A 19,623-nucleotide genomic window follows, 5' to 3' on the forward strand; every position below is an offset into this window, starting at 1 on the left:
TGGATGCAGTGCTATCTTAGCTCTTATATTGCTGGGAGAAGACCATGACCACAGCAACTCTTATAGAGGAAAGTGGGTGGCTCACTTACAGTTCAGCGGTTCAGTCCACTATCATTGTGGTGGTTTACAAGCAGACATGGCGCTAGAGAGGTAACTGAGAGGTCTACATCTTTCAGGCAACAGGAAATGGTCTGGGACACTGGGTGGTACCAATGCCCCCATAGTGACATACTTCCTCCAACGAGACCACACCTCCTAATAGTGCCACTTTCCTTTGGGGGCCATTTTCTTCCAAACCACCACAAATGCCTTTAACTAAGATCCTTTGCCTGCCTTTTATGTCAACAGCACTTCCACACATGCTCAAAGATGAAAGAACTGATTATTAGTAGACACCTGTAGGAAAACCAGTGACCTCAGTGTCTTGCAAGTGCCTGCATTGAACTTGGGTGTATCATGAATTCAGAACAAGATAAAAATTAATGTGACATTAGGGCTAATATGTAACTGAAGAGACCAAATATCAAAATACTGGATCCATACAAGAAGAACATTAAAAATGCAACATTGTTGCCAGGAATGGTAGCACAGACCTATAATTGTAGCACCCGAGAGATACAGAAAATACAATTAGTATTTAAAGCCTAGCTTGGGCTATGTGAGACCCTGTCTCAAAAATAATTTCAGTCCTTACACAAAGTCCTGGGTTCAATATCCAGAGTAGGAAAAGGAAAAAGAAATAACACAGTGGAAATGTACATTTTGTTTCGGTCATGCTACTTAAGATTAGAGTACATACAGCAGAGTCATGGGGGTAGGACCTTCTAATTGAGATGCAGAGGACATAAAGAGTATACAAGACAGTGAGGAGACAGTATTTCTGCCTTTAATAACCTGTGCCACTCTGGGAAAATAGCTTAACCATCCTGGGCTTTCCTTATCTGTGAGGCACTAACATACTTTGACTTGGCACACACTAGACTTTTGGAAACCGTCTTCATAAACTGATCTGCAGGAAGGTTTTTGCCAGCTTAGTATATAATCTTTCCCCTGGATTTTTGCACTTCATCATTTTGTAATATGGAGTAGGGCAAAGAGAAAGTGTTAGTCTCCCGGAAAACCATCCATCAAAGGTAAGTGTTGTGTTCCCTGATGTTTGTTGGCAATGCTAGTGCTACTCTGCTGACCTGGTGCTAATTCTTCCCTTATCGCCCCCTGCTTGGAGTCGAGGAGGCAACTTCTATCAGCCAAGATAAGTGATGAATGGGAAAAGGGATATGAAAAGAAACAGTAAACTGCTCAAAAGCAATTAAACACTTCTTTAATATTGATAAGAAGATGGCCTGTTTGTGATTCATGGGGAAATGAGAACATCTTTAACTCACAAAGAGGAAGCCTCAAGATGCAAAGGATAAAAATGTCTTCTAAGCTTTTATTCCAAGCTAATAAAATTCCTCCTCTGACCTGTGCCAACTAAATTCTTCTTAAAGTTAGGACAGTGACTTAGCACTTGTCTGTGTAGTTGTTTTTGCCTTCACAGTAAGATTTGTGAATCATCTCATATTTCTTTCTTTTTGTTGTTGTTGTTTGAGATAATCTCATTCTGAGAATCTCTACTGCCTCAGTTTCCCCACTAAGATGACCTTTGCCACCACACCTGTCTGAAAAGGCTTGAAAAGTACATATTTACTTATTTACTTACTTGTTTGAGGTGGGATCTCATGTAGCCCTTGCTGTTCTGGAACTCCCTGAGTTCCAGAGAGGTCGGCCTTGAACGCCTGATCTTCTTGCCTTAGAATCTGAAATGCTAGGATTACAGGCATGTATCATCTTTCATTCTTTCATCTTTCCTTTCCATACAAATGACGGTATGTGCTTCACAAGGTGCTCTTGCTTTTCTTATTCAACCCTGCATCTTCTTTTGGTGGAGAAGGCATGCTGGAGACTGGCCCTACCACTGAGCTTTATCCCAGCTCTCCTTTTACTTTGTTTCTCCCTCTCCAGCTTTTTGTTTTTGCTAAGTCTTTTATTTCGTACTAAGGATTGAACCTGGGACTTCATCCATACTAGGTAAGTGTTCTACCTCTAAGCTATAGACCAGCCCAGTTTTTGTTTTGATACAGAGTCTCATAAAGTATCCAGGCAAATCTTCAATTTGATAGCATCCTGTTTTAACTTCCTGAGTAGCTGAGATTACATGTCCAGCTCTATCTTACATGGTGAGGCTTGATTCATGCCCAGCTGCACAAAGAGCTTTATCTATTGTTTTGATAGGTATCTTGTATCCTGATGTGTGGATATACCACACTTTAATAAATCCCCTATTAATGAATAGCTGGGCTGTTTCCAGTCTTTTGCTATGAACAACTAGCTTATATTGAGTATCAAGGTCTTTTCACCAAACTTTGCATAAATCATTTCCTTTAATCCTTGACACTTCATGTAAAAACTATCACATATGAAACTTCACACTTCGTGGCAGTGGTGGTGGATATGTGTTTCAGAAATACTCTAAAAGTATAGTGTCTCTGAAGATATGAGGATTTTATTCGAGCAGGATAGTAGTTATTCCAATTTGTATCTCCATCAGTAATATAAAAATGTGCCTGATTTCTGATTTCTCTCACCATGTGCTAACAAGGTTTTTTTTTTCTAATCTGATATCTTTTTAAAAATATATCATAGCATGGCTTTAGTTTGTGTTTCTCTTGTGAGGTTAAATTAAATAGTCTTTTTGTAGGCTAAGTCCCTTTCCTATAGTGTGTGTGTGTGTGTGTGTGTGGTGTGTGTGTGTGTGTGTGTGTGTGTGTGTGTGTGTGTGTGTGTGTGGCTCTCATGTAGTCCAGTCTGGTCTCAAATTTGCTGTATAAATAAGGCTGACTTTGAACTTCTGATCCTCTTGCCTCCACTTCCCCAATGCTGGGATTACAGCCCAGCTGTATGTGCTTGTAAAAGATTTTTTTTTGTAAAAGTTTATGTAGCTAAATTTGTCACTCTTTCTGGGTTTTAGTTTTATGTCATTGTTAGCCTGAGAGTTTCTTTTAATTCTCTATGATTTATTCTAGAGCTTTTCTTTCCCCTTTTAACACTTAAAGTTTTGAACTGTTTGAAATTGGCCATGGTATTAAGCAAAGGACTAATTCAATTTGTTTTCTAGATGACTCCCCAGTTTAACCAATACTTACTGATTATGTCTTCTATAAATCAAAACATCTACCTTTTAATCATAAACTCTTTCCCTCAGAACTGAGTTCTAGAATGAGAACATATTACTTAGTCATGTCAAATTTGGATCTCCCTAATAGCCAGGTTTCTTAAGAATGAAATTACAGAGCTTATTGTTTTATTTCCTTTCTTTTCTTTCTTTCTTTCATTCTTTCTTTCTTTCTTTTTTTCTTTCCTTCCTTCTTTTTGGTTTTTCAAGACAGGGTTTCTCTGTGGCTTTGGAGGCTGTCCTGGAACTAGCTCTTGTAGACCAGGCTGACCTTGAACTCACAGAGATCCACCTGCCTCTGCCTTCCGAGTGCTGGGATTAAAGGTGTGCACCACCAATGCCCGGTGAGCTTATTGTTTTCTATTTAAAATATATAGCAAATTTCTGAGAGTGCATTATCCAAATATCAGTGTGTGGGACTTAGAGCAAAAGAAAGGAATTCAGAGCCCTGTGTGGTGGCTTATGCCTGTAGGCCCAGTACTTGGGAGGCTGATGCAGGAGAATTGCTGTGAGATTGAGAACAGATTTACCAGAGAGCCTGTCAAGAAAGAAAACGAGGGTAGGGGGTGGGGGAAGTGGAGAAGGATGGAAGGGAAAGGAAAATAGATTCAGTGAAAATATGCTAAATTCTCATTACTTGAGTCAGATGCTTTTCAAAATGTTCTTCTTTCTCTTGTGGAAATATTTTGGTAAAGTGGAAAGAATACTGGCCTAGAAGGCAGGAACCTCATGATATGGTTTTGTTTGTTGTCTGTTTGTTTCAGGCTGGTCAACTCATAATTAAAAATCACTGTGACCAATAATAATCGGAAACATTTAGCACATAGTATAGTCCAAGCAACACTCTATCTAAGAGCTTATTAATCATTCAGTCTGTGCAATTAATAAAAGTCTGGGTAATCTGTTATGAATTATATAAACATTAGATATTGTTACTCATAAAAATGTCAACAGGCTCGGTCAGCTTATTGAAAACCAAACTCAGGAACGAAGCCAACATTGTCGTGAGCTATGCCCATGCTGTAAAGTAGAAGCTTGAGAGCTGCAGACAGCCGGGGCTCAGCGCCTTCCCTTTTGCCTTCAGGTTTGCAAGCCTGTGCATGTGCAGCAGTCTCCTTCTCAGTGCCCTCCTCCTAGTGCTCATGTGTACACTTTCTTGCTTTGCTTTGGTTTGTGGGGTTTTGTTTTGTTTTATTTTTGAGACTGGGTTTCACTTTGTAGCCCAAGATGGTTTCTAATTGTGGATCCTTTTGCCTCAGCTTCCAAAAGCTTGAAAACCACAGGTTTTTCACCCCCAGAGTTGAATTTATTTTTTCCTTTTCTTTCATTCTGTTTTTTTGTTTGTTTGTTTGTTTTTGAGATGGGTCTGACTTATGTGCCCTGCCAGGCCTAGAACTTGCTATGTAGTCCAGGGTAGCCTCAAAAGCATAGAGAACCATCTGTCTGTGCTTCCTGAGTGCTGAGATTAAAGGTAGAATCACCATGCCCCAGTTTAGAGATGAATGTCTTGATGGCAGGGCCTGTGCATGACTTCCATCTACATTTTTACATATAATGCTATTATATCCTATTTTGGTGAAAGTTCAGAACCTCATTAATGATTAGAGGCCTGGCAACTGATAAAACTAATGTGCTCAAAGATTGTAGTTCTCTTTGAATGTGTATGAAGCTCAACTCACAGTAATGGCATAGAGCCTATTTTAAAAGTATGTTGTACAGAATGAAGAAAACTGGGCATTTTTCTGAATGCTGCATCTCCCGCTTTGCTGATTTGGTTGGTTTAGAGATAGGGCTTCACTGTGTTGACCAGAAACACGAGCTTCAAACTTACAGGCAGTCAGTCCTCTTCCCTCAGTCTGTCAAGTGCTAGAATACAAGTATGCATCACTGCGCCTGACCAAATTTTGCATTTGGTGTCAGGAGGGGGGTGGGTTCTGGGGATTGAGCCTTGATTTTTTTTTATTATTATTTTTTCTTGGGGCAGAATCTCATGTCACTCAGGCTGATCCTAAACTTTCTATGTACCCAAGGATGACTTTGAAATTTAATCTTCCTGCCTCTACCTCTTTTTTCAAACTTTTATTCTCTTTTCATACATTACACCCTCACCTCAGTTTCCCCTCCCTGCACTCTTCCCAATCCCTTCACCCACTTCCTCTCCTCCCAGATCAATTCCTCATCTTCCCCGCCCCCCCCAAAAGAGCAAGCCTCCCAGGGATATCCACTGAATGTGGCATAACAAGACACAATAAGACTGGGCACAAACCGTCATATCAAGGCTGCATGAAGTGACCCAGTAGGAGGAAAAGGGTCCCAAGAGCAGACAAAAGAGTTAGAGACATTCACCTGCTGCTACTGTTAGGATCCCACAAGAACACCAAGCTACACAGCCATAAGGTACACGCAGAGGACCTAGCTCAGATCCATACAGGGTCCGAGACTGTCACTTCACTCTCTGTGAGCTACTGTCAGCCCTGCATAGTTGATTCTGTGGGCAGTGTTCTCCTGTTGTCCTTGATTCACTCTGCTTCCTACAATCCTTCCCCCTCTTCTCTGGGGTTCTCTTGTTTCTGCCTAGTGTTTGGGTGTGGGTCTCTGCGTCTGCTCCCACAAAGTTGCTGGATGACACCCCTCTGATGACAATTGGACTAAACACCAATACATGAGTGAGTATAGCAGAATATCATTAGGCATCATTTCATTGACTTTTGTTTTCCAGTTGTGTTGGGTTTTACCTTGTGTTTCTCTGGTCAGCCTCTGGTTCCTGGCCATCCAGACAATGTCAGGCATGATTTCCCTCTCTTAACATGGGCCTCCAGTTGGACCTGTCATTGATTGGCCACTCCCACAAATTCTGTGCCACCATTGCCCCCAGCACATCTTGTAGGCAGGACAGATTGTAAGTTGAAGGCTTTGTGACTACGTTGATGTCGCAGTCCCACTGCAAAGATCCTTGCCTGGTTACAGAAGAGAGTACTGGGAGACATGACTGGAACTGGGGAGATTTGGAGGGGAGGATGATGAAGAAACCTGGTACAGTGGAAACTCCCTGCTTCTGCTTCTTCAATGCTGGAATTATAAGTATGGGGACTGAAGCCAGTGTTTTGTGCATGCCAGGAAGACACTCTACCAGCTGAGCCACATCCTCAGCCCATGCATTTTTATGGCACTTTTAGGAGGCTTGCTAAATAAGAATATTGACTACAATGAGATTAGGAAATAAAAGCAGAAACATCACATTTGACAGACAGACTTCTACAGCTACAGCTACCTGGAACATAGTCAAGAAGCCCAGAAGGGATCCTAAAAATTCTCTGAAGTTGGAAAAAAGCAGTTCTCATGAAGCCTGTGTAACTTCACATGCGAGTAGGAGAATGGTGCTGCATGTGTCAAAGAGTACTATTGACTTGGTATTTTCAAAGAAAATGCCAAGAATTGCTTTGCAAGTATAGTCATTCAGCTCCCAGACATCTTGGGTGGCTTGGTTACAGTAGGAAAAAAGGATTAACAGAACCATCTTCCCCATACTTTGACACAGCTCTAAATAAATCATTACTAACGCCAGTGTAAAGGCGATTCTTAAGTTTTCTACAAGAAATAGTGAAATTTTTTAGTTTTTTTTTTAAATGAGTGTATGTGTATGGGTATGTTCATATGTGTGTGGGGGTGGGGTGGTTACCTCAGGAGGCCAAAAGATGACATCAGATCCGCTGAAATTAGAGTTCCAGGTAGTTGTGAGTCATCTGATGTGGGTTCTGAAAACTACACTCTGGTCCTCCAAAAGAGCAGGAAGTACTCTTAACAACTGAGCCATCTCTCTAGACCCAACTTTGGCTCCCAGCACCCACGTAGACCACTTATAACTCCAACTTCAGGAAAGATAGATGGACAGACAGACAAATACACACACACATAAAAATCAAATTTTAGGGTCTGAGGAGATGACTGCTCTTCCAGGGGATCTTGGTTTAATTTCCAGCACCAACAGTGTCTCAGCATCTCATAGCTGGCCTGGAACTCACAAGAGATCTACCCGCCTCTGCCTTCTGAGTTCTCGATTAAAGGTGTGCACCACCACACCCAACCTGCTTTAATTTCTTCTTCTTCTTCTTCTTCTTCTTCTTCTTCTTCTTCTTCTTCTTCTTCTTCTTCTTCTTCTTCTTCTTCTTCTTCTTCTCCTCTCCTCTCCTCCTCCTCCTCCTCCTCCTCCTCCTCCTCCTCCTCCTCCTCCTCTTCCTCCCCCCTTCCTCTCTCCCTCTCTCCCCCTCCCTCCCCTCTCTCCATGGGACTTGTGGATGGAATGTGGGCCATCAGGCCTGGCCTGACATCAAGCATCTTCACCCGCTGAGCCATCTTGCTGTTACCTAAATATGCTTTTTTTGTGGAGTGATGATAGATTAGTGAAAATTGGTATCATGCAGTTTCTTTTTCTCATTTCTAGATTGCCAAAATGCTTTGGAGTTTTTAACTGAATCTAAGAAAGTCCAAAATAGATTTGAGACTGTAAAGGCGGAAGCTGCAGCGAGGGGGACTCAGTGCCAATGCATCAACAAAAAAGACAACCAGAGTTAGTGGAAGGAAATCTTCCTGTTTTTGTGTTTCCCACGGAGCTGATATTTTACGCAGATGATCAGTCAACACATAAGCAAGTGTTGACGCTGTACAATCCCTATGAGTTTGCCTTAAAGTTCAAAGGTGAGTCGCCTAGGTTTGGAATTTTTAACCACTTCCTACTAATTTCTTACTTGTAAAAATGAATTGATTTAATCACACTAGTGACATTGTGACTTTTTCTTTCAGTTTTATGTACGACTCCAAATAAGTATGTTGTTGTTGACGCCGCAGGTGCAGTGAAGCCTCAGTGCTGTGTGGATATGTAAGTCAGACTCACTCCTGTAACATGCTCTCAGTGCTGTGTGGATATGTATGTTTGGACTTTAAAATGGTCCCTTCTCAAAGTGATACCTGAGTAGGTATTTCTGTTTTTTTTGTTTTGTTTTGTTTTGTTTTATTTGAGGCTGAAAGTTGATCAAAATTTAAGAAGTTTCTGAAAGATTCTATATAAGGCAATCAAATATTTTGGACAATCAAATACAATTTAGAGCAGCATTTTCTTTAATAATTCCTCATTGTTTTAGTTGGGGCAGTGATGTTTATGGTCAAGTTCTGGCTTATTCCTTGAAACTTCCCCAGCAGTAATAGAGAATTTAGCTTTCTTTGAGACATCCTGCTATTATAGTGACATTTGTGAAATGAATAATACTATATTCTAGAACAATAGCAGCATAAGATCATCTGAAAGGACTCAGCTAATAAGCCTGGGGTTGAATTGAAACAGGAAGCAAGTGTGTCTACTTGCTCATCTAGAAGAGGCTGAGTGCTTCCAAAGAGTTTTGCTTCAAAGTGTCAGATGAACGATTGTGCAAGATGTTCCTATTGAATTTGTACTTTAGAAACTAGTAGTGGCCAAGTGAATCCACTAGCCAGCCCTTAATTTAAACTACCATGTCAGCTGTCGTTAGCCCTTCTATGAGAGGCAGCTCTTTCCTCCTCAGTGTGTTTTCCCCAGCTCAAAGCAACACCTTTGTCAAACCTCAGCTCCACAGCTATTTACAGTGCATTCATAACAGTAGCAAAATTGCAGTTATGAAGTAGCAACGAAATAGTGTTCTGTTGGAGGTCACTACAACATTCAAGGGTCTTACACAGCTTTAGGAAGGTTAAGAGCGACCACCACAGGCCATGCGGCTTGTTTTTTTTTTTTCAACTTTTGAGACAGGGTTTCTCTGTGTAACAGTCCTGGCTGTTGTGGAACTCGCTCTGTAGACCATGCTGGCCTCAAACGCACAGAGTTCCGCCTGCATCTGCCTCCCGAGTGCTGGGATTAAAGGCACCACCACCTGGCAGGTGATGTGTCTTTTTAAGAACATGTTTTTTGCACATTTCTTTGGGTTGTCATTTAGTACACAATAAGCCAGGGTATTCCAAAGAAATGTTCTCTTATCAAATAAACACATTGACCTAATTGTTTTTTCATTCCCTTGGAAGAACCAGGCACAATAAAGGGAAGATTTCTTACTTCAAAAACAAATAAGTAACAATGGGAATTTATTATGTTTGTGCAGAAGAAACTATTTTATGTGTTCCAATTTAGGAAAGAAATCATTAACAGATGTATAGAAAAAACACTGCTAAAGGCAATTTCCTTTATCATTCTTTTACTTGAGACTTTGATTTTTGGCAGAAGCCATAGCTCAATAGAAGACTCCTTGCTTATTCAGCCTGTTTGAAGCCCTGGATTCAATCTTCAGCCACACACACACAGAAGACTTTTATCCTGTGTTTCAGACTGTCTGCTTTCTTTCTTTTTTCTTTTTCTTTTTTTTTTTTTTGGTTTTTCGAGACAGGGTTTCTCTGTGTAGCTTTGGAGCCTATCCTGGCACTTGCTCTGGAGACCAGGCTGGCCTTGAACTCACAGAGATCCGCCTGCCTCTGCCTCCCGAGTGCTGGGATTAAAGGCGTGCGCCACCAATGCCCGGCAGACTGTGTGTTTTCATCTACCAGTTCACAATTGCTCCTTTTCTTCCTTAGGCTATATAATTTTTTTCAGTGTAATTAGCAAATTTTGAGTTTTTAGTTATAGTCTGAAACATTATTTTTACCCTATTGAAATTTCTGATGCCTTCTGTTTGACAGGCCCCTGAAAACCTAAACGTATTATTTTGCTGTTTTCAGTGTGATTCGTCATAGAGATGTTCGATCCTGTCACTATGGTGTGATAGACAAATTCCGCCTCCAAGTCTCAGAGCAAAGCCAGAGGAAGGCTTTAGGAAGGAAAGAGGTTATCGCTACTCTTCTCCCATCCGCGAAAGAACAACAGAAGGAAGAAGAGGAGAAAAGAATAAAGGAACATTTAACCGAAAGTGTATTCTTTGAGCAGTCATGTCAACCAGGTATTGTTTTGAAAGCCTTATACATTTCCAACTGTAATCATGGATCTAAGACTAACTACTACTAAGACAACCACTTGCAGCCTAGTCAGCAAATGAAGATGCAGGGAAGAAAGGAGTGCCTGCTACAGTAGGTAGGAGGAGCACACAATTGCCATGCTAGGCTTTGAAATGTTGGAAATGCCATATATCTCCATATATCTCCAATATATATAAACTTAAAGAATGCAGCTACAAACTTTATAATACCAGCACAATTTAGCAGTTATATGCTATTGCTTCTATGACTTTCCTATATCCTTTTTGATTTAATTAGTTTGAAGTAGGAGACAGGTTCATTTTGGCAATAGGCCAAGCTTAGTGTGCTGTTCATATTATTTTGAAAAAAAAATCTCATTAAAGTTGAAGTTAATTAAACTAAGTAGATTATAATATCCCCTGTGGGCTATTAATTGAATCCCTCTCCATTCCTCATTTCCTTCCAGCTTAGATACTCAGAATCACTATGATATATATTTTCAACAATGACACTCTCCTCAGATCCAACTTTAGACACCATTCCCACTTCCTCCCAACTTCTAATTATTGTCCTTCTATCCCGTTAGAAGAGTAGGGAGACAAAAGTTTCCGTAGACAAAGGTCTTTGCAGAGAGTGATATATGAATGTGAACCAGCCGTCTATAAAACTGAAATGCAAAAGTCAGGAGTGGTGGGTGAAGCAGGAGGATTGCCATAAGGGCTCCCTATTTAGACTCTATCAAAACGGAAAAAAGTGGCGCAGTAGTAGAGCATGTGCCCAGCTTGAGCAAGGCCCTAGATCCCATCCCCAACAAAAACAAAGACAAACATTTTGTAAATAATAGTACACGTATATGAAATGAAAATAAAACTAAAAAGTAAATTAAAACAAAGATAAAATGGAAAGAAATTGAAGCTTATATTGGGGATATTTTACAAATGTATTTGTCATTGTATCAACTCATATATCAATATGTTCGTCTTCAAATATTTATTTTAGATGACAGCAAATGCTATTTTTTTGAGGTGGTTCTGCAGTTTTTCCCATCTGTACATAGAGTGCCTAGACTTTCTGCTTAATAACAGGACTACGACTAGGTATTAGTTTCCTAGCAGAAATTGTTCATTGACAGGACCATCTTTTTATCTTTTGATGAAAGAGAGCATTTGACTGGTGTGGTACCCCAGGCCTTTAATCCTAGCCCTTGGTAGGTGTCAAATGTCAGGGGACAACTTGTAGGATGAGGTTCTTTCGTTCCACATGTAAATCCCAGGGATGGAGCTCAGGTCATCAGGCTTGGCAGCAAGACCCTGTGCTACTCACTCAGCCATCTTTCTGGCAGTCATCCTCTGCTAGATACAGAGTTTAAGGCCAGCCTGGTCCACATGAGAAACTGTCTCCCACAAAAAAACAATAAAAACTACATAGCAACAACATAAATTTAAAAAGAGCCACCTACAATTTCATACACTTAACAAGTTGGCTTGTGCATATGAAAATATAGTTTTATATTTTGTGGATCTCTTCATGTAATAAACAGAAACTATAAAATTAAGAAAAATACACAAATATTATGCTTTCATAAAATACTATCCAAGGTTATTTAAGACATTTTAAAAGATAGAACTGAATATTGGTAGATTTTTTTAATTACTTACGTTAATAATGAACTGCAAATGCTTTGTGACACACTTGAGTCTGTGCCTTCTGGCTTCAGAAAATTATGTTCTGTATTATTGTTCTTAGTTTTGTTTGTAACAATAAGAAACTGAAAGTGAGCTGAGAACCATCATTTGAGAATTGATTAAACTATGACTGTTAATGAAAAGGAATGTCAGGCAGGCCTTTACAAGGATCTGTTAGAATGAAGTTTGTATACTTAGTGGCAGAAGTTTCAAATATAGGGCTGGCGAGATGTTCAGCAGTTCAGAGCACTTGGTGCTCTTCTAGAGAACCTAGGTTGGACATCAAGCACCCACATGGTGGCTCACAACTGTCTGTAGCTCCAGTTCCCGAAGATCTGACACCCTTTTCTGGCCTCCATAGGCACCAGGCACACATGTGGTGCATCGACATCCATACAGGGCAAAACACTCATATATGTAAAATAAAAGTAATTAAATCTTTTCAAAAGTTTCAAGTACATTAGCAAAGGGGGAAAAGCAGTTGTGTAACATATGCTGTTTATGTAAAATTGTACATTTTTGTCTTTGCATGTGTAAGATGGGGGGGCATTTTTGTGTGGATGCAGGTGTACACGTGACACAGTATATGGAGGGGTCAACCTCAGGTATCAGTCTACCTTGTTTGAGGCAGGGTCTCTTATTCACAGCTGCGCTCATCAGCTCTCTGCCTCCCCTCTTGCTGTTGGAATTACAGACAAATTTGCGGTGTCCAGCTTCATGTAGGCTCCAGGGATTTCAACTCAAAGTCCTCACATTTGGTATAAAGCAAGCATTTCATCCATGGAGCCCTCTTTGCAGCCCCTATATTACATTTGTAAAATTGGAAAGTTGTCAGTAGTGCTATCTGTAGGAAAGCATGATGGAGGACATTGGTTTTGTCTTTATTATTTTTCTTTGCAATAGGGTTTTACTCTGTAGACCCAAGTTACTGCTGATCTTCCCGCGTCTATCTCCCAAGTACAATTATAGTTGTGAGCTACCACACTCAGCTCGTATTTTCCAAGGCTAGCCTCAAATGTACTACTAGCTGCTATGTAACTCAAATGGTCTGCAATTTACTATGTAGACCAACCTGGCCTTGAACTTTAAGCAGTCTTCCTGCCTCTATCTCCCAAGTGCTTGGATTACAATTGTTCACCAACATACCTAGATCTTTGAAATTATGTTTATTTTAATTTGCAGTGAATGGGGTAGTTATCATTTTCCTTAAAATCAATTTTGCAATGGATATAAATACAAAGTTATTTTGCTTACGAACTAAGGGCTTTTAAAGTTATTTATGCTATTGTTTCATCCCAAGCAATCATTACTATGAAATTTGACTTTGTTTTACCTATTTGGCTTTGGTGAAGTTCAATTAAATTTCACAATAGCTAAGGTATTAATAATTTAGAAAAGTTCCACTTAATAATAGAATGAACAGCATTATTTCATTAATAAAACACAAATTGTGTTGCTCTTGGCTATTCCTTTTAATGAAAGGAAGATTAGTGGGAAAAGGTACATGGTAGAAAAATGCTGTTACTAGATTATTAGTCAGGGTTCTCTAAGGAACACAATTGATAGAATGAACTAATATATATGTATATATATTCACATTCTTTATATTATTATGAGTGTGATATATATATGAATGTGTGTGTGTGTGTGTGTGTGTGTGTGTGTGTGTGTGTGTGTGTGTGTGTGTATGGGTTAATTTAGGTGGCTTGCTGTGGTCCAAGTAGTCTGACATTGGCAGTTTCCTGATGGAAGGGCCAAGGATCTAGTAGTTGTCCAGTCTTTGAAACTGGATGTCTCAGCTGTCACGATCTGGTGTTGGAGTCGCAGGGACATCCTAGAGAGCTGCCAGTTTTTAGTCCACGTTGGAATCCTGAACAAGTAGATTATAACACCATCGAAGGAATAGGTCAGGATACATGGCCTTACCAATGAAAGTGAGGGCAAGCAGACAAAAAGCAAAAGCTTCCTTCTTCAGTGTCCTTTTATGTGGGCTGTCACCAGAATGTCTGGCCCAGATTTAGGGTGGATCTTCTGACTTCAAATGATCTGGAATTAGTATGTATCTCCTACCTCAGGATTGGCAGCAGAGTGTGTGTGTGTGTGTGTGTGTGTGTGTGTGTGTGTGTGTTGGTGATTTTGCATGGATTCTGGGGTCAAATTCAGGTCCTCTGGGGTCAAATTCAGGTCCTTATGAGTTATCTTCTATCCCTATATTTACTTTTGAGACAGGGCCTCACTAAGTTGTCCAAGCTGGCCTTATAATTTCAATCCTCCTGCCTCAGCATCTGAAATAGGATCACAGACTTATGCCACCATTTCCTCTGGAATAGATGGGATGAGCCACCATGTTTGGTTATGTTTCATTTTTATTGTGACTCAACATGGGTTTAGAGCATGGTATCTAGCATAGGCTGGTCCTGAACTTATGATTATCTGACGTCAGCCTTCTGAGTGCTAGGATAATAGGCCTACATTACTATATCAGATTCTGAACTAATTTTTAGGTGTATAAAAGGATATTGCAATTTTTGTTGTTTGAGACAGGGTCTTACTAGGTAATCTTGACCATCCTGATTCTTGCTATGTAGACCAGGCTGGCCTTAAACTCACAGAGATCCACCTGCCTCTACCTCTCTCATGCTGGAATTAAAGGTGTATGTCACCATGACCACCCCCAATATAGTATTGTTAAATATAGGTCCTATGTGACAGAGTGCATCTTTAGATGTATAAATCTCATATGATTGAGACTTGTATGAACTGAATTACAGCGTCCATTAGCCTCTTCTCCCAGATCCAGGAAGCCACAATTCTCTCTGATTCTATGAATTTGACTATTTTAAATCCCCAATTTGTCCCAATTAACTCATTATAAATTGAACATGCTATTTGTGGGGAAAGCATCGAGTATGCAATCCACTCCAGGCTGTTGGTGTTTTCTTCTTCTGATAGCTATGCCGACAAGAGTGCTACAGCTCATTGCCGAAAGCAAGTATCCTAACTAGCATACCATATGCCAGTAAGGCGGAAAACCATCAAAATTCGCAATCTGGGGTGTGGTTTCTGTTATGCCTATTGCATTCACAGCAGTGTAAAGTTGAGCCATCTTAAGTCAGGACTTTCTGGGATATCCAAGTCATCCACTGGTGGACAGGAAGAAAATGTTGGATGTCCATTCATTTCTAGCACATTATTTTACTGTTTGCATGTTTTCTCTTTGGTGTACATGCTAGTACAGAAGTCATCTATACAATTGAAAACCGTGTTGGGTTTGGTAGCGCACACCTTTAATCCCAGCACTGGGGAAGCAGATGTGGGTGGATTTCTGTGAGTTTGAAGCCAGCCTGGTTTACATATTGGCTTCCAGGACAGCCAGGGCTACATAGAGCGATCAAACAAACAAAATAATTTTTAAAGGCATTTATGATTCACACTTGAAGGAGTATTTTCGATTGTAGACTACAAACGGCGTTGGGGAATTTGTAATCACTGTTATTTTCACTGACTCCCTTTGCCATTTAAGCAAGCCACTGTATAACGATTGAGGGTTAAATTATAGACTTCCATGTAAGTGCAACATGAAAGTCTCCATGGGATTAGAGTAGTAGTGAAGGGGTTGGTTGACAGAAATAGCCAAAACACAGTCCTGATGCACGGTGGCCACTATCTGTGAGGGAATTTTCAACTTGCATCTTATATTGGTTTTAGAAGCAAGCTCAGAGATTATCTTTTTTTTTAATACAGAAAACAGAAGTGTCTCTTCAGGACCTAGTTTGCTAACTGTCTTACTGGGAGTGGTATGTATTGCGGCCCTGATGCTGCCTACTCTGGGGGATATGGAATCGCTGGTGCCTCTCTACCTCCACTTAAGTGTGAATCAAAAATTAGTGGCTGCTTATATCTTAGGTAAGGGTTTTAAAGATGCTTCGGTACTGCTGTGAGGGGTTACTGATTTCCAATGTTATAAAACATGTATAAAATATATTCATTCCAGTTGGGCATACAAGTGTAATTGGGAGGTGGAAGAATGAGGATTAGGAGTTGAAAGTCATCTTGGGTCCAGCCTCCGCTATAGGAGGTAACATCTTAAAACAAAAGTCGTTCCTTTTCCTTCTCTGATGTTCTCCTGTCACCTCTACTCGAATGCCAATTCTTTCTTCTATTTGCACTCAGTGTTCCCTAGAACGCTCTTTTGTTCTGCTCTTTTTCCCTCTAAGACAGGGTCTCGTGTAGCTCATTCTTCCCTTGACTTCCTAGCCTTCCTGTACTCACCACCCCAGCTCTGGGATTACAAACACACACCACCACACTAGGCTTTCTTTTTGCTTTTACTTGTTTGTATGTATGTATTATGTATGTATGTATGTATGTATGTATATGTGTGTGTTCCATTTATTTATTTATTTCATTTTACATTCCAATCACAGTTCTCTCTCCCACCCCTCCTCCTGCCCCCTTGCCTCCCCCCTGCCCACCCTCCATCCACTCCTCCCAAAGGGTAAGGCCTCCCATGGGGAGTCAACAAAGCCTGGCAATTAAGTTGAGGTGGGACCAAGTCCCTCCTCGTGTTTCATTTTTTTTAATCCTGATACATCATATCTGGATTTCTGTTTTGCTTTTTTTTTATTTCAAAATTGCCCTTCTATTTTCTCCTTGTATTCCCACTCTCCCTGTTCCTTCCCCCTTGACCTTATCCCTCAAACCACGCATCACATTGTCATGAGGTTGATTTCCCTTCTGTTTCAGTTTCATGATGTCTCCCTACTCTAAAGATCTCGATTGGTCCCCCAAAGTCCATGGGATAAAGTGTAACAGCATAGCTTGGCATTTATAGCAGTGTTTACAAACCTCATACAACTGATGTCTATCTAGTCCACTTTATAAATCCTTCAATAGCACCTGCTGAACTATTCACTGCATCTAGAAAATCTCATCTGAAATTCTGGGCCTTTATCTAAAGTCTTGATCATGTCACCCTTTCTTGAAATGTCTGCCTTGGTTCTGTATCTTTTCTATCCATCTTCTGAGAGTTACTCCAGTGTACTGTTTGGAGACAGTGTTTCTGACTGCTTAAGTCCTAGGCAGTCAACTTCCTTCACTGTCCTCTTTTTTATTACTCCCCAAGACTCAGCATGCAAGCCAGTATAGTGGTGCACACCTTTAATCCCAGCACTCAGGAGGCAGAGACAGGTGGATCTCTAAGTTTGAAGCCAGCCTGATCTACAGAGTGAGTTCCATGAGAGCCAGGGTTATGTAGAGATACCTTGTCTCAAAAAAAAAAAAAGAGAGAATGGAGCATGTTCTTATGTTGTTGAATAGTTATGGTTTTAAACGTGGAATCTCTCAAGGAAATGTGGAACACTATACTGCTGTGCCTTTGTGGCCCTAAAGCCCTGACATCAATAGGCTGTTGACGTCTGTTTGGTTTTACAGACACATTTAAATGGCATGTCTGCTGTTATTACAGCTGATGTGACTGGATAAACTAGGAGGTATGTTTGATAGTGAAATTAGCTATGACCAGACATAAGTGATTCATTAAATCTATCCAGTGATGGCCTATTGTTGTAAATTGGATTTCTTCTGTATAATATCAACTAAATTCAAATTGACTTTGAGTCCTTGGTAGAGTGCCTGCCTGTGGCACTGTATTTTATTTGCTTGCTGAGCTCCAAACAATTGTTTATTGAATGGTAGATTTTGTAAAATGCATTTCTCTAACTGTCCTCCATTTTTTTCCCTTTCAGGTCTTATCACAATGGCTATACTTAGAACATGAACAAGGATTAAAACTGACTTCTGAAGGAAATTTATCTTAAATATGAATGTGGACTGCCTTTTATCTCTATTTCACTCCATTAACACACTACAAAATACTGAATGATTTCAAATAACTGCAAATGTGTAGTATATATTTTCAATTAGTCTATAATTTTATTTGAAGGACTCTAGCACTTTATGTTACAGACAACAAAAAGATACTTCTGAGTGAAACATAGGGAATTATTTGAAGAAATTCTTTTAAAATCTATACCTGTTGTGCAAATAACTTTAAATGTTATTTTTCATCTTTTTTTTTGTCTAATTCACTTTGATAAGGGTCATGGGTCCTTCAAAGTTTAAGACCTAAATGAGCAACTGACCAGCTTGAAAAGACTAGACCCAAGCATCAACATTACTATGTAAATCATAAATCTTCCTGTATCATTGCAAGGAGTTGCTGTAGTGTTTTTAAAGCAAGTATGTTACAGTCAGCGTGTGAGAGGGTTGAGAAAACAAGGTACTTACTGAGGGGTCACGCTTACCCTAGAGGTAAGGTACTTACTGGGGGGGTCACACTTACCCTAGAGGCTCACAGAACACAAGTTGTATTTAAATCATCTTATGAACCACAGACCAGGCTGTGGTCTGGACACCAGGCACCTCATAGAAGTAGGCTGGCTTCTCTGTTTGGCCTGAGAGTTCTAAAGGAAGGTAGGCATTTTGTAAACTTAGTATGTTCATCCTGGCTTTACCTCTGGTTAACCCTTAATGTTATTAAGGGAAAAATAACCTTTTGGTTTTCTCCCAAGTCCTTTGCTTGCCTGAGTGTAAGTGATTTGCCCTGATTAGGAATGTCAGATGACAGTTAGTTTCCAAGGACATGATTTTTTTTCACCTTTAAACTCTAAGCCAAGTAGAGAAAGCCCTAGATATCTGTGTCTATTTTGTATCAGTCACTGAGACATTTTTTAAGTTTTTATTTATTAAAAAATTACCAAAAATATCCCCTAAGCACAACTATTTCCATTTCTTAATAGCATTTTCTGACCTCTGACATCTGTGCAGTTTTAACTGTTCTTGTCACAGCAACTAATCTTTTTTGTCCTAGGATTTTTATCTGAAAGCACAATGCATTGAGTCTCTTGAAAATAGATTTCTCTTTTAGCTCTTTTTAATAAACTTTATGCACTGCTAATGTAGCATTCTCAAGGAATATATGTAAACACAAATGTATGCCTGAAGTTGATTTTTTGCAGGAAAAAGTACTCTGCTTCTAGAAGCTTTTTGTCTAGTATTTCATAGGAAATCATTGTTTAACCATTTGAGGAGCATAAATCATCCAGTGGATCATGTCTGTACATTGTATAATGACTGAAAAGCACATAAATGTAATCATCTTTGAACTCATAAAGACATGTTTGTGAGGTTCTATCTTGCTTCTCTATTCATTTTTTGAATTGTGTGTGTCTCTGTGTATGTGATTACATCAGAAAGAAAAGATATTACTTTCAAAAAGAAAAGAAAATAGAGACCCGAGTTTTGCTTATTTAAACGTTTTATTTGTATCACCTCTGAGGAATGCCCAAGTATTATCTGACCTCTTTAAGTTGGTTCATACTTCTGTGTGTGTACATGGAAAATAATAACATGGAAATAGTAGCAGTTGTAGCTTAGAATGTGTAAGATTCTGGGTTCAATTAGTAGTATCTTACAAAAAAGGGAAAAATACTGAAATAAATGAATAGAAATATCTTGACTTCCTAGACATTCCAAGACAGTTGATTCTCTTTTCAAATAGTTTTTATTTTCTTTTACATGTATCAGTTTTATGTGTACCAGTTGCATGTATGTATATGCACATATGTGCTTGGTACCCACACAGGACAGAAGAGTGTGTCATTTCCCCTGGAACTGAAATTACAGATGTTTGTGAACTGCTGTGTGGGTGTTGGGAATTGAACCTATGTCCTCTGGAAGAGCAGCCATTTTATT

General features: G+C 39.7%; 1 protein-coding gene across 3 annotated transcripts in view; it reads left to right on the forward strand.

Annotated features, from left to right (window-relative positions):
• The window catches only part of Mospd1 (motile sperm domain containing 1), a 25,502-nt gene extending 6,440 nt beyond the window's left edge, over window positions 1-19,062 (forward strand). The window contains exons 2-6 of one of the 3 annotated variants that reach the window (XM_027432081.2): window positions 7,656-7,909; window positions 8,015-8,090; window positions 9,950-10,167; window positions 15,613-15,774; window positions 17,616-19,062. In XM_027432081.2, the coding sequence (XP_027287882.1) occupies window positions 7,756-7,909; window positions 8,015-8,090; window positions 9,950-10,167; window positions 15,613-15,774; window positions 17,616-17,647 (642 nt within the window). In that variant the 5' untranslated portion in view covers window positions 7,656-7,755 and the 3' untranslated portion in view covers window positions 17,648-19,062. The remainder of the gene's footprint in view (window positions 1-7,655; window positions 7,910-8,014; window positions 8,091-9,949; window positions 10,168-15,612; window positions 15,775-17,615) is intronic. The other 2 variants (XM_035450057.1, XM_027432082.2) reach the window with 2 other exon arrangements.
• Window positions 19,063-19,623: the final 561 nt, after the last annotated feature.

Source organism: Cricetulus griseus, chromosome X, assembly GCF_003668045.3.
Source record: "Cricetulus griseus strain 17A/GY chromosome X, alternate assembly CriGri-PICRH-1.0, whole genome shotgun sequence".
In the NCBI taxonomy this organism is placed as follows: Eukaryota; Metazoa; Chordata; class Mammalia; order Rodentia; family Cricetidae; genus Cricetulus; species Cricetulus griseus.